The sequence below is a fragment of the Polyergus mexicanus genome, unplaced genomic scaffold, assembly GCF_030449975.1.
Source record: "Polyergus mexicanus isolate NDT 795.1 unplaced genomic scaffold, iyPolMexi1.0 SCAF_1, whole genome shotgun sequence".
Taxonomy (NCBI): Eukaryota; Metazoa; Arthropoda; class Insecta; order Hymenoptera; family Formicidae; genus Polyergus; species Polyergus mexicanus.
This window is the reverse complement of record NW_027223321.1, coordinates 2,774,308-2,787,675: the sequence shown is the minus strand read 5'-3', so window position 1 is coordinate 2,787,675 and position 13,368 is coordinate 2,774,308. Positions and strand designations below refer to the sequence as shown.

At 35.7% G+C, this 13,368-nt stretch overlaps 2 protein-coding genes across 2 annotated transcripts in view; one reads left to right on the top strand and one right to left on the bottom strand.

Moving 5' to 3' along the window:
* Positions 1-13,368, bottom strand: part of Nachralpha1 (nicotinic acetylcholine receptor alpha1) — a 257,913-nt gene that overhangs the window by 23,491 nt on the left and 221,054 nt on the right. The window lies entirely within an intron of this gene.
* LOC138938810 (uncharacterized) lies at positions 4,804-9,624 on the top strand. The gene is made up of 4 exons (XM_070306107.1): positions 4,804-4,906; positions 5,887-5,971; positions 7,688-7,804; positions 9,459-9,624. The coding sequence occupies exons 1-4, from the start codon at positions 4,804-4,806 to the stop codon at positions 9,622-9,624; spliced, it is 471 nt and encodes a 156-aa protein (XP_070162208.1).

The window sequence follows — 13,368 nt, the reverse complement described above, 5'->3', positions numbered from 1 at the left end:
TACTATTACTAAGATCTAATTTCTACTTTGTAATATCAATATAAAATATACTTTTGATAAAATTCAAGAGAAAGGCAAAAGCAGAAAAATTTGCATAATATTAATTATAAATTGCTATTAATTTACATCATAATCAGTTACGTGAAAAACGTGAACTGCAAGTCGCGTGTGTCGTCAATCAATCAGCTATTCGTAATTATTATTGTTGAATTATTCATTGTCAATTAATTATAATTATGCACAAATGTATTTGCTATAATTGCTCATCCTAATTAAAAATTATAATCGATATTATGATCATTAATTATAAATATTGTATAATATCGATTATTATATTATTATGTTATTATGATAATAAGTAACGATTATATTATAATTTTATCAGTTTCTTTCTAAAGAAAACCCCTTTTTGGAAAGAAAGACTTACTTTTTTTTTAAATTTTCTATCGACATATAAAAATGACATTACAAATTTACGGATTTCTCTGAAATTGTCGATATTATCGGATATAACTTTTCCTCGTCTCAAATTTTCGACGTTTCTACGATGTATCGAAACATTTTCGTGTTTCTCATTCGATTGGATACGCTTGTCTCCGAGGTCGGTCGTAGTGAATAGAAACGATTTATTGCCGCGCAGCATCCGCTCTCTGACGCCAATATTTCCCCCTTTCCTCTAATCCCTCAAGAGAAAGTAATACCTGACATTGGCTGGAGATTGCAAGTTTGCTTGTCGACAAAAAAATTTGCATAGATATGATGGCATCATTTCGATACGATCAACTGACAGCTGGTATAAATATTCGTCGATATAGCATGTATAGACGCGCGAATTGCTGTTGTCACTTGCGACATATAATTTTTTTAACGTAAGCTAAGAATATTAATACGAGATAAAGATATATTAAAATTATAAATTATTTGATTAATATTTTAATACTTTACAAATTAAAACAGATATTTTAATCTTAGTCTTCCATTTGTCAAAAATATCTCTAAATTCTACCTTAACTGCAATTTTACTTCAATGTTTGCTCGATTTTACCTTAATGAAGCGAACTGTACCATTTATTCCAGATTGTTGCTTCCTCTCTCCGGTATTCCGTTTCGCTTCCGGGCTTTAATATAGCACAAATATCACATGGACCATTCGTATAAATTAATTGCTCTGCATCCAATCCTGTCTCGTTCGATCCTCGCTACGCATTCTCTTCTCACTGCAACTATTTCAAATCTTTCTTCTCGAATTCGGTGGAAATTTATCGAGAGAGTAAAATCTAGAGTAAAACCTCGACTCTTCGATTATTGGTCGAATTATTCGGAGGCGATTTTTTTAATCAATTTATAAAGCGCGAGATGAAAAGGAGAAAGGAACGTATAATATAATCGTATAATATAATCTCTCGCAAACACACATATCGCGTGTAAAGCATTACGTGTCGTATCTCGTTCGTATCAGTTATGAAAATTATGGTCTCTTTCCACGATCCACTTTCCCAGGACGAGCTGTCAACCTTGTCGGAACTAAAATTGTATTTTCAATGACCGGAAGCGGTAGGAAGAGTTAAATGGCGCCGTTGCGCCAATGATTGTTGACAGTTGGCGAGGATATTTGTTCATCGAGAAGAGAGAGAGAGATGACGTGTTGTCTTATTTGCCGTGATGCTGCGCGAAATGTTACTCGGGAAAAGCGTCATCCACTTAAAGCTACATCATATCGAGCGTTGAAGATTCTACTTGAGAGTTGTTGACGCTGTTGCTTTGACAATCTCTGTTGGTGACGGATTTCACATAAAAAAAAAAAAGAAAAAGAAAAAAGATTTTGAAAACGTGCACACGATCAGAGACACGTATATTGTTCGAGTAATATGAAATCGACTATATCGAGTGAAAATTTTGGATCGCGATAATTTTCATATCAAGAGAGTTATATAAGAACGATCGAAAATAATTTATTCTCTTCGCGAATTAATGTAACAATATCAATATAAGATAGAAATGGAAATTAGAAAGGGGAGCGATACGGGGATAAATGATATATATCGTTTATATGATATTGAAAGAATATTTTAATGTTAATCGATAGTTGATATTCGATAGTCCAATATCGAAACCAATTCGCTTGGATTATTCATCCGTGAACGAATAATAAATTATCCTATTACTAAATTGTGATATTGCAAAGTTTTATCGATGATCAATTATTCTCTTCTTGTTGTGAATAATTTATATTCGTCGCGAATAAATTTAAAAATTAAAAATTTATACAAGAAATACAATATTTATAAATGCGACCTTACTGTTGCAGTTATCTTCCTTGACCAATAAGATGGAGTAAATAGTATATAAATAATAGAATAATAGTAATCACAATCAAAGTCACATGTAATTTAAATTTGCACTCTTATTACAAATAATGTAGCGAAAGTTCACTTATCACGCTAACTAAAATTTAAAATATCGAATATTTGAGATTTTATATCGCATTTACAAAATTTTATATTGCATTTCTTGTATAAGGTTTTTTTAATACATCGATTAATTATAAAATAAGTATCTTATATAAAATCAATTACAGCGAGAAATTCTATGTGTTCCGTCGACGATGATAGTATGGAGAAAATAAACTAATAAAGAGAGACAGATGCTTATCTTTCCTTTCTCCTCTACGTCCAGGATGGTTCGTTATACGCAAGCAGACAGCATATCGTGCGTTTTTCGTATCTACAAAGCGGCGCACGTTGTTGCCGAAAGGAAATTGTCGTATGTCGTTCGTCCCAACTCATTTTGCGAGCTTCGCAGATTCCATTTGTCGCGGGTCGTGCATAAAGGCGAAAACTAAATAACGCGCGACGGTAGTAAAATATCAAAGTCGCTTCATACATAAGTGCCCAACCAATGTACCTTGTGTAACAAGCAACCAAATCAACAGCCGTAATAGTATTTACAAGAAGAGGATAAAAATGATTAAAAATTGCTTCCCGTAATTCTCCAAGTTTTTTTAACATTAAAATGTCCGTCATAAAAATATATTCACGCTTTTACATTTTTCCTGGTAAAATTACTGGTGAGATTACGGTTTGTTCTATATATCATGTTCCGTGGATACGATTCGATATTCGAATATCCTGGCGCCGAGATCTGGATATCCGCGACGTCCTTCTCGTGTTAGCTGTTTGTAATTCGACGAATGATTAATGTGGACGATACCTAGACATTCTATTGCGCGTGTAAACTTTGTTTCATGTCTCGTGGATTTTCGACGGATTACGCGCGTATAACTGCGGACGTCCGAGTCCGCGTGGGCAACCGTGGGCAATCTGTATATAATGGACATACGTAGCAATTACAATCGGGTAACTCGAATTCACGATTGTTATGAACCGTCTAAACTCACAAACATGCAGCAATTTATGCGGCATAATAAAAAGAATACAATTTTCTTTGTTGCGAAAATTGAAACGATTCTTTCTTTAGGGAAATTTAGTTGGAATTTTTTTATAAAGAGCGACTTGAAGAAAAAAATGTATGAGCAACCGCAAAGTGCAATTGTAAAAGTTTGGAGAATATTTTATCCCTTGTGTGTTCGCGATCGACTTATAAATCCAATTCGTGCTCTTTATTCGTCGCGCTTATCTCTCACGAAAATATTGTTAGAATTGATAAATGCGGACATAAAAATGATACTGTTATTACTTCTCTCGAGTGAGCATCGATCCGATGCAAGTTTCAATTTAATAGAGCATTTTCTCGGAGCACAGTTTTCTCGAATCAGAGATTCCCTCGGCTGTTCTGTTCGATGTTGTATTAGATCTCCGTTCATACTATACATGTCTGTTAGTTTTTGACGGTTTTGACTTTGATTAATTTATTATTTCCAATAATTTTGCGAGTAAATTATGAAAATACGTTAAAATTTCGATTAAACGTTAAGATTTTCCTTATCCGATAGTAACGTAATGATATAATCACGATAGTAATACGATAAATGGTGTGAGAGCAATCTCGCTAATGATGTAAATACGATATCTAGAACGTGATACGAGAGAGACATGTAACGGCCAAGCCGGACTTTTGCTTCGGATGAGATTTTAATTCAACTTCGGCCGTTAATCCCGCCGGTACGAAAACGGAATTAATTAAAGCTGCTTAACGGATAAGACGGGCAATTATTGGATTTAAAACGCTATCGCTTGCCAAGATTAAACCTGGTATACGCTGATGAATTGCCTGGCGGCGTCGCCGGCATCTACCGCTTGATGTATGGCTGTATTGTGTCTCTAATGTCCACGCAAATTTTCTTTCTTTTCGTATATGTTTAATCGGGTAGTGGATTCTCGCTTTTTCCGCTGCTCACACGACTGCTAAAACGAAGGATCGATTATTTTTTTCAACGTCTGTCAATCGAAACGTCGATTTGTTCTCCTTGTAAAAATATATAGACGCTCAGAATTAATCGAACGTTACAACTAAGCGAGGAATTAATCAAACGTTATTTTTCAATAACGGGGAAAAAGAAAAAAAAAACGACTCGTAAGACAATCCAAATTTTCGATCACTCGTCATATCTGATCGGGAACATTTGCCGGATGCAAATAGCAGTGCGTTTACGTTTTCCAGGCGTCAATCCGAGACTCATTATCGCGCTCCCACAAACTCGTCGACAAGCGCGCCGAGGAATAAGAGAATATTCGCCCACATTTGGTTCGTTGACCAGTGGATCCGATGGTCCGCGTGAATTACTTGGGTACAGAATTAGGAGCGCACTTCTTTCAAGACGTTCCGTCGACATACCGTAACATCATGTCGCGGCTGCTTTTATGGGTATTCGCATTCATTGGCCTTTGGGCGAATTTTTCGAGATGCTGGGAGATACTGTTGTACCCCGAGAACACCTTGTACCAGGTATCCTTAAAATTTTCCGTTATTTTTATACATGCACGTTATTTCCACAGAATTCACAGAGTTAAAACGTTTTGTTTTATTTTTATCGCTTTTCAAGAAAGCGCGCGCATCTTTCTCTCTCTCTCTCTCTCTCTCTCGATGAGGGAAACTTTACACACACTTATACACTTTGTTAAAGTGCCGCGAGCGTTCTTAGCATTGTAAGTGCTATTCGGGAAAAAAAATCTGTTATTACGCAATTTCTGTTGTTTTTATAATAAATAAAACTTTTAATAAAAAATCGTGAAGAGGATTTTTACAGAATCTATATTGTTCAATATATGTATAGTATTCGCGTGTTATATTTTTAAATTGAACTGGAGTGTCGAACATTGAATATTAAAATTTTGGGTATCAGAAATTGTCTTTATAATGCTCATGAATTTATCTTTAACTCGCAGATTGACAATAAAAAATTTCTCCGCGTTCCATATGCCGCAGAAGAAATTGCGCTCGAGCCGAAAACGTGATAGGCTATTAAAATGATATTTAGCTGCGGGTACCAATTGTTACAGGGCTTTCAGTTTACGCCTGCGGTTCGCGCGACAAAATATTACCGCTGTCATCGCGCAAATTAAATATTTATTTGCAAGCAATCGCAACGCTAATTAACGAGTTTACCCTTCCGACTCAATCGAAGATAAATCATTGTGCTTGTTGGAAAAGCTCTTTCGTTTTTTCAATCAAATTTTTTAAATCTACATGTAACATTTATGCTTTAATTTATACAAAATTCGCTTTATTAAATTATTAAAAATAAATCAAGTTATAAGGTAACCACCACTTGCCTCGAAAGTTGAATATGAGATAATAATCTCGGAAAATTTGTTCGACAGTTTACTCTGGGTATCTCGACGCCAGTAGCGATGACGAAAAGGGGCGGCATCGTCTTCAGCTCGGGATTTCAACTCAATTACGCTCTACCCTGGAATCTGTCGCAATTCGAATCGATGATAATTCCTGCGAGACACATTAGGGATCTCAATTTGCAGGAAACTTATGTCGCTATTGAGAATCTGCTGGACGAGTAAGTTTTGTCGGTCGTAAATTTCCTTAAAAGAAACTCCGTCGCGAGACTTTACCGTTATAATCTCGATGAGAAACGAGGATCTATCAAATTACATGATGATCCGATTCTTATTTGCCTTAATTAAATTTGTCGACAATTAGGGACAATCGAAATACAAAAGTCGCGGAAGATATATCACATGATTTCAATCTGTACGACCCTTACAGAGTGCTATCGAGATTGGCTGAACGAGCGAGTTCTGTCATTCTCCCTCCCTCCCTTATTTCTCCACCTGCGCCTTTTGTCCATTTTCGTATACGCGATCCGGGAACAAGCGCGCAATTTTGCTCCGCATTTTCCCCCCGTCAAATTTGCACAATGAGCAGTCGAGAGGCGATTTGAATTTTGAATCGGAAGAACAAACGCCGTGCATTACGCAGACAAAATTGCTCGATGAATCAGTAAACATGGCAGAATCTGGCGCGAGCGCGAGTAAATTCATAATTAACTTAAACTCTGCTGCTGTGTGTATTAGTAATGGCGCGCGATGGCCGCTTATTGAAATCATATTTCTGCCAAGGCAGGGAGAGACAATGGTTCCTTTTTTTTTCGATAATTTATTTTCCGGGCAAAGTTCCAAAACTATTGACGTCGAGAGAAAGAATTATTCATCAACGTTTTTTGTCAACATTTTTGAAATCTCACCACAGATTCTTTCACATCTCATTTTTGCATATTAGTAATATATTTGTTAATAATGGTATTAAACATGTCACAACGATAAAATTTATTTATCATTATCGGAGGAGTTTTCGATATATCATATTTTTTTTTCTATCAATCTATAATCACAATAAATTTACTAATAACGATTTTACATTTCTCTTCCTATTGTTTAGGCACAAACGCATACATTTATCATTTGTTCTTAATTCAAAATTAATAAAAAAAGAAATAAATAAATAAATAAGCAGAGTCGTCGAAATTTAGAAATATTACGATTCGAGGCAATTATTTTTAAATTAAACTACTATTAAATTAAACATAAGAGAGCATACGCAGTTGCAATTCGTACGATACAAATTGTGTCAACTATTTTCAATTATTTTCAACTATTTTCATAAAGGAAAACGTATCTCCTTGCTTTCTATCACTCACGCTTTCGCCCTGTATAAGCGAAGCGTCATCACTCGCAGGATCAAAGGGCGGCGCAGGAACAGCGACTCGAACATAAATTAATTGGGACACAAGGCTATTACTCCGCTGGGATACAGGGTGGTATAATGCAGGGTCGTACGTGATAGATGAGAAGCCCGTCTTCTGAGATATCGCGTATTAGAAGTGGCCAATCAATAATGGCGAGTGTAATAATTTCGCGAATATGTGAGAGGAGTGATTTTGAGAAATGATGTTGACGCAAAGCTTCCAAGCTTTTTTTTTGTCTCTGAAATAAAATATAAAGCGCTGTAAAACACTAATCTTATCGATATAAAATGTACGTTTTCAAAGTGTTTAAAAAATCGTTCTTTATTTGATTATCACGCAAAATAAAATACGACATATAAGTTTTTTTCTTGAAAAGTCGACATTTCTGTTCTCTCAATTGCTTATCAAAGATTTCACTCCCATAAAATTACGTCGGTGTTAGATTAAAATAAGAAAGAATTAAATAGTGACGAGAGAGAAAGAAGATACATCGCCCAGCCAAGTAACATCTAATATTTGACTCTTTAGACACGGTTGGCGGGATGGCAGGCAATGTCTTTTGAGGACCATTTGCGAACTCGCGGAGACACCACTTCGCAGGACCCAGCAGGATATCCTCGAGGAAATGATTCACTTAATTTTGACGTAAGTAAATTCCAACGTTTCGGCACTCGCGCTTTGACCCTCGTCGAAAGGTGACGGTCGATATACATCCGTACGATGTACCGGAAACGAGATTTATTACCAGAAGAGTCGCGAGTAATGAATTCCCTTGGAAGCCTCTAATGGTCGAAATGCATTCGTTGGAAATAATGTAAAGACTCTGCTTTGAGATATTTTTAATGTAAAATGTAGGTTTAACGGGATGCAAAAATTGCAAATTCCGCTCTACTATGCGTATTATCAGCTATTATTACAAAGTTTTAACATATTATTTTTGACAATAAATCTTTGATATGAAAATTTGAATTCCGAAACTCAAACTATATCGGTCTTGGACTTGACATTAGAACGTATATATATAAAATACGTATATATATATGCGTGAAAAATGTTAAAGATATAAATATTGTATAAAAAAATCAATATTAAAAAATAATTTGATGACGAGAGATTCATAAAAGCATAATAAATATATACCACACACGGAGTTTGCAATAAGATGCGTGATTATACCGTTGCGTCGTACGTACGATTATTATGCGTGTCAGTTTTTTTTTTTTACGTTCGGTTTATGTAAATCTTAAGACGAACACACAGCGCAATCTCTTCTTTGGGGAGTTTTATTTTCGTAAGAGACTTCTCGACCCGCGTAACGGATGGGAATTTTATTATGAACTAAAATTTGTTATGTCATTCATGTTTGGCAATAAATCCTAATTGATCGTCAATCGAGCGGTACGAGTGGCTGTTACATCATATAAAATATTCGCTCGTTTTGTAGGGAGCCACGAATTTCATATTCCGAACGCGCGTTCACGTCCGCGTGTGTTCGAGGGAAATTGCGCTCGCAAGCTAACACCGGCGCGCTAATTGCGACAAAGTTAGGCGCGTACATTAAGTTTCTAATGGAAGTGTTTCGCCTAGGATGGTTTTCGCCGAGCTTTACTTTGTGCTATTCCTTCGCAGCCGCTCTGGGAATTTCCCTTCGAAATAACCCAACGAAATACCGATGAATGTAATTGCGTATTTTGAGAGAAAGAGAAAAGAAGGAGCGCTCAGACGAATATATAAGCTATGTTGCTTTGCAAATACAATATATTTCACGAATTAATATCGACAAGCCATTAATTGCTGCGCGCGCGAGCACGCAAATTACTAAGATTCGTCGAAAATCCTAGGCATCAATATAGATTCCGCTTGGTTCAATAATATATGAGTAACGGAATACGTTATAGCATCTCGCTTATAAACATAGACATATAGATTATGACATTCGACACCAATACGAGCAATGGAAATTATAATTTCGATATAGTACAATGTGACACTTTATCGCTTATATGTTTAAAAATAATTGTACTATAATTTATTAAGTACAATTAAGGTTTTAATTTTACTTTTTCACTCATATATTATATTATAAAAAATATGTATTATTATATACTATAAACATAACTACATATCTGTTCTAAAGTAAGATCTCGATATAATGATAGAGATAAAATATCGAAATTTTTGAAATAACAAGTGCTTTTGAAATACAAGATTCGCTTCAAGAGATATCGGATAACGAATTTGAATAAGACTCGTCGGGAGAAGCACTCGAAACGATTTAATCTGGATCCCTTCTCGATAGGCCCACAGAGGACTTGCCGGTAGCGATTAATTCCAGTAACCGGAGTGTCAACAAATTGTATCAGGAAGCCGAACGATTGGGTAGGTCTGGCGGCGATTGCATCCTAATGTATCCCGATTGCGTCGAGTCACCGTTGGAATCATTTACCGAGATTGTATTTCCTTGAGTAATCGAATCACCGCGACTTCGTTTCCTTCCGGTTCAAGACGCGAGTTCAATTAATCGCTGTGTCGCGCGTTCGATTATGCGTGTCACTTTCTTACGTTGAGTTACGCGCGAATCTTGAAACGCGACGAGCAGCGTATCCTGCGGAGTTTTGCTTTCCGATGAGCGATCCCGACATGTGACGGATGGGAGTTTTATCATAAGCTGAAGCTTGATACGCGCGAATGTGTGTAAATGACAAATTGCAATTTGTCAATTTTTTTATCCTTTTTTTATCTTCTATCAAACTTAAAATTATATACTCGTATCTTGTATTGTTGAAGTGATATGTGTGAGCCGTGTTCTATTTTTGTGTACAGATATTTTAAAATTTAAGCAGGAAACTTTTAACACGATAAAAATTTATGATTGTCTAAAAAACGAAGCACATGTATTTTAAATTCCATTACTTCGACCTGTCCAACATTTTCTACATTTTTATATCTGCATTTTTAAAATGCATAAGATAAAATGCAAATATGTATAATATCTGTAAAAATAGATGTAAATTTAAACGGATTGAATATCTTCGATTAAAATTGTTTTAACGGAATTTATTTATATAAATATGTACTAACGTTAATAAAATTTCTGAAACACTATCGCAATTTAATTAAATTTAAAATTTTTTATCAAAGGTATTGGTTCGCAATGATTGTAAGCATTAGGAACAAAAGGAATGCTAAATAAATTTAATTCTCTGGTTTCGCCCCTTAAGATAGCTCGCAAAACGTTATTCAGCGACTGATTTCTTTTCTCGCACGTATCTGCTCTCGGGCTTTTTATCTGGATTCGTAAATATTGCATCCCTCTTCGTCCCCTTTCCTTCTTCGCTTTATGCACCTCCCTCTTCCGGTCTCTCCTCGTGCCCGCTATCTTTCACCGTCTTTTCCTTCCGCCTGTCTCGCACCGTCGAAGCTTACGTATGTATGTATCTGGTACTTCGTGAAAGATCCACCAACTCGCGATAGTTTCTCCGCTGGACGATGATGGAGTGCGCCCAGTCACGCACCTCCACATGTGTTATCAAGCTGTACATATAGAACGCCCTAGGATAGACCCATAACACTATTCCCTCTAAGATTTGGAGTCGATTTTTGTTACCGAGTATCGAAAGATTAACGATCCTTTAGCTGTACGAAGAGATTTCCGCGAACTTAAGTTTCAAGAGATAAAAGAAAAAAGCGTATTCTTCAGAGAGTTAATTTCAAGTGGACTTTAACTGTATTTTAATTTCCAGCCTCGCCGCAAGGATATGTTGCCATAAAAAATTGAAAGTTTGTCGACAAGATAATAACTTCGATGCAGATTTTTGAAACAAAGAAACAGACTCTGCATAACACGAGAGAGATTTCAGAGGGATTTATATAATTACAACGAAATATATTACTAGCATTAAAAAATTTGAGGTTTTATAGAAAAAAGATGCGCCTAATTAAATAATTTTAAATAATTTATATGTAAACATGGAATTTTTTTTTTTTTATAGAATACTTTAACATGACCTAATTTTATGCCCTCCACGCTCTCGGAGATCGTATTGTGCAGCGTTCCTAGGGTTAAACATATTACGCTCCTGGGATTAACGGTTACATTTGCGATAATAGTATAATGTTACAATAGAACGGCGCGCTAGAGGATTACATGCACGGTTGAAATTAATTAATTAAACAATTAAATATTTGTAGTAACGTTATGCGCAATTTTCAGCGAAAGAAAGATGGTTCCGGAGCAAGATGGTTCCGGAGATCTTACCCAATATTTTCTCTATGCTGGGAGAAACGGAAAACGTTTTCTCCGTTTACTATCCAATTTTGTTCAAGCGCTTTATTGTCTCCCAGTTTCTATCTTCATTTATCTCCATCTTATCCCCCACAATTTTTCGTCAACGCCCGAAACAACGTCGAGTGCAAAATATCGGAAGTAAGATTACTCTCGCGTTATTTTGCATAGCGCGTTATATAATTTTATTAAAACGCATCGATTAAAGCTTTGCAAGTCATTAACTCTACGGAGATTTATCCCCTCCAGTCATAGAATAATGATCTCTCTCTCTACTTAGTACCGCGTCGGTTTACATCCTCTTCTTCCCTTCTTTCCTCTTTCGATCCTATCCTTATTTATCTCATCTAGGCTTTTATCTGTGCATTATTCCATTTTCCTCTGCCTCTCTACCCTCTAATGCCACCCCCTTCCTCGCGTTTCTCGAGACTTTAAGGGGCTTGAACGTGTAATCTTCCTGTTCCAAAACTTATTCCTCGCGCAACGCCTCTTATCCGGAACTTGTCGCGAGCATTCTCACCTGGGACGGGGTGATGACAACTTTCAGCAAACAGTGATTACAAAGGCAGAGCTGACAAACATTTGAAGCAAGAGACGATGAACAGTTGATGGCCATCTATCTCTCGTGATGGTATCCGGCTGTTACTTTCCAAGTGCGTTTTCGCCACCATTGTTCGAAGTAAGTCTTAACGTTAACTTTAACTACTTTAACTGTCACACTTATAAGAGAGGCTTTATTCTGCGATATCAACGCGTGTACATTGTTTTCGGACGCACGGAAGTGATAAGATTTAAATTTGAGACATTGAGCGAGAGAACGGATACGCGGAATGTAAAAATAATTTGAGTAACGATGATTAATTACTGTCTGACATTGCGCGTGCCTTATTTTGCTTGTACAACATGTGAAAAAAGCGAGGGGGTTATAAATTATGAGTGAGCGTAAGTAGATAAAATATAATTCAGGCGGAAGATTAATTCACCCGGTGGGGACTGTAATCCCAAATTTAACGATGAAATATAATATTCGGTAAATATAGATATACACAAATGTATTTTATATTTAAAATCTCTTTTTAATAATTACTCGTTAATATGTACACGAGTAAGGACTGAAGACGATGGGAGTGATATTGAAATTACACGAAAAATAATAAATTTAAAGTTGCGGATTTAATTAATTTTTATTTAAAGTTTCTTGTTATTTTCAAGATTATTAAAATAGTAAAATATCTCTATATAAACCTTTTCATATATTTTATTTTATGCAAACATCAAATAAATCTTCTTATGAAAAGTATTCCGGCTATAAAAAGAAGAAGAGAAGATGTAACGTTTCCTAAGATTCTTCACATAATTAAAAAAAAAGATGAAAAAGTATTTTAATTAATAAAACATTTTTATATTTTATTATGTCCAACTCTCTTTTTTTATAAAATATGTTTTAGAAAGAAATGTTATTTTTTTTTTAGAAAGAGAAAGGAAGAAGAATGCTTATGTATATAACTTAATAAAATATTTGAAGCTACTTTTAACAAGAAAGAGAACAATTGTTTTATTTTTAAAATTTTAAAATTGTACATTATTAAAAAAAAATAGATTATTCAAAAGTGTAGATTGTATTATAGAAATATCTAATTTGGTATTACAAAAAGCAAACGAAAATCGACCGAGTTTCAAAAGCATTAACCGTTTAATTTCAAGAACATCCTCTGGATCCTCTTTAGGCCATGGCTGCCCCGACCGTCCGTTGAGCACAAAATTATTTGAGCGTATTTGGCTATAATTCATCGCAGGTGTCGACTCGCTGAGCAAGCAATTCGTGCGGCTCTGCGAATTTACGTTAATTTCCACGAGACGGGCCACGTGCGCCGCTATAGGAGTTCCGAAACGGAGGAAGTAGAAGAGGCCGGTTAAAGTCAGA

Bases quoted from the DNA above. Each gene is read 5' to 3' on its own strand.
- LOC138938810 (XM_070306107.1), top strand. From the start codon at position 4,804: ATGTCGCGGCTGCTTTTATGGGTATTCGCATTCATTGGCCTTTGGGCG. The intron at 4,907-5,886 runs TATCCTTAAAAT...ATCTGTCGCAAT, and splicing joins CGAGAACACCTTGTACCAGG to TCGAATCGATGATAATTCCT. The intron at 5,972-7,687 runs GTAAGTTTTGTC...TTGACTCTTTAG, and splicing joins ATTGAGAATCTGCTGGACGA to ACACGGTTGGCGGGATGGCA.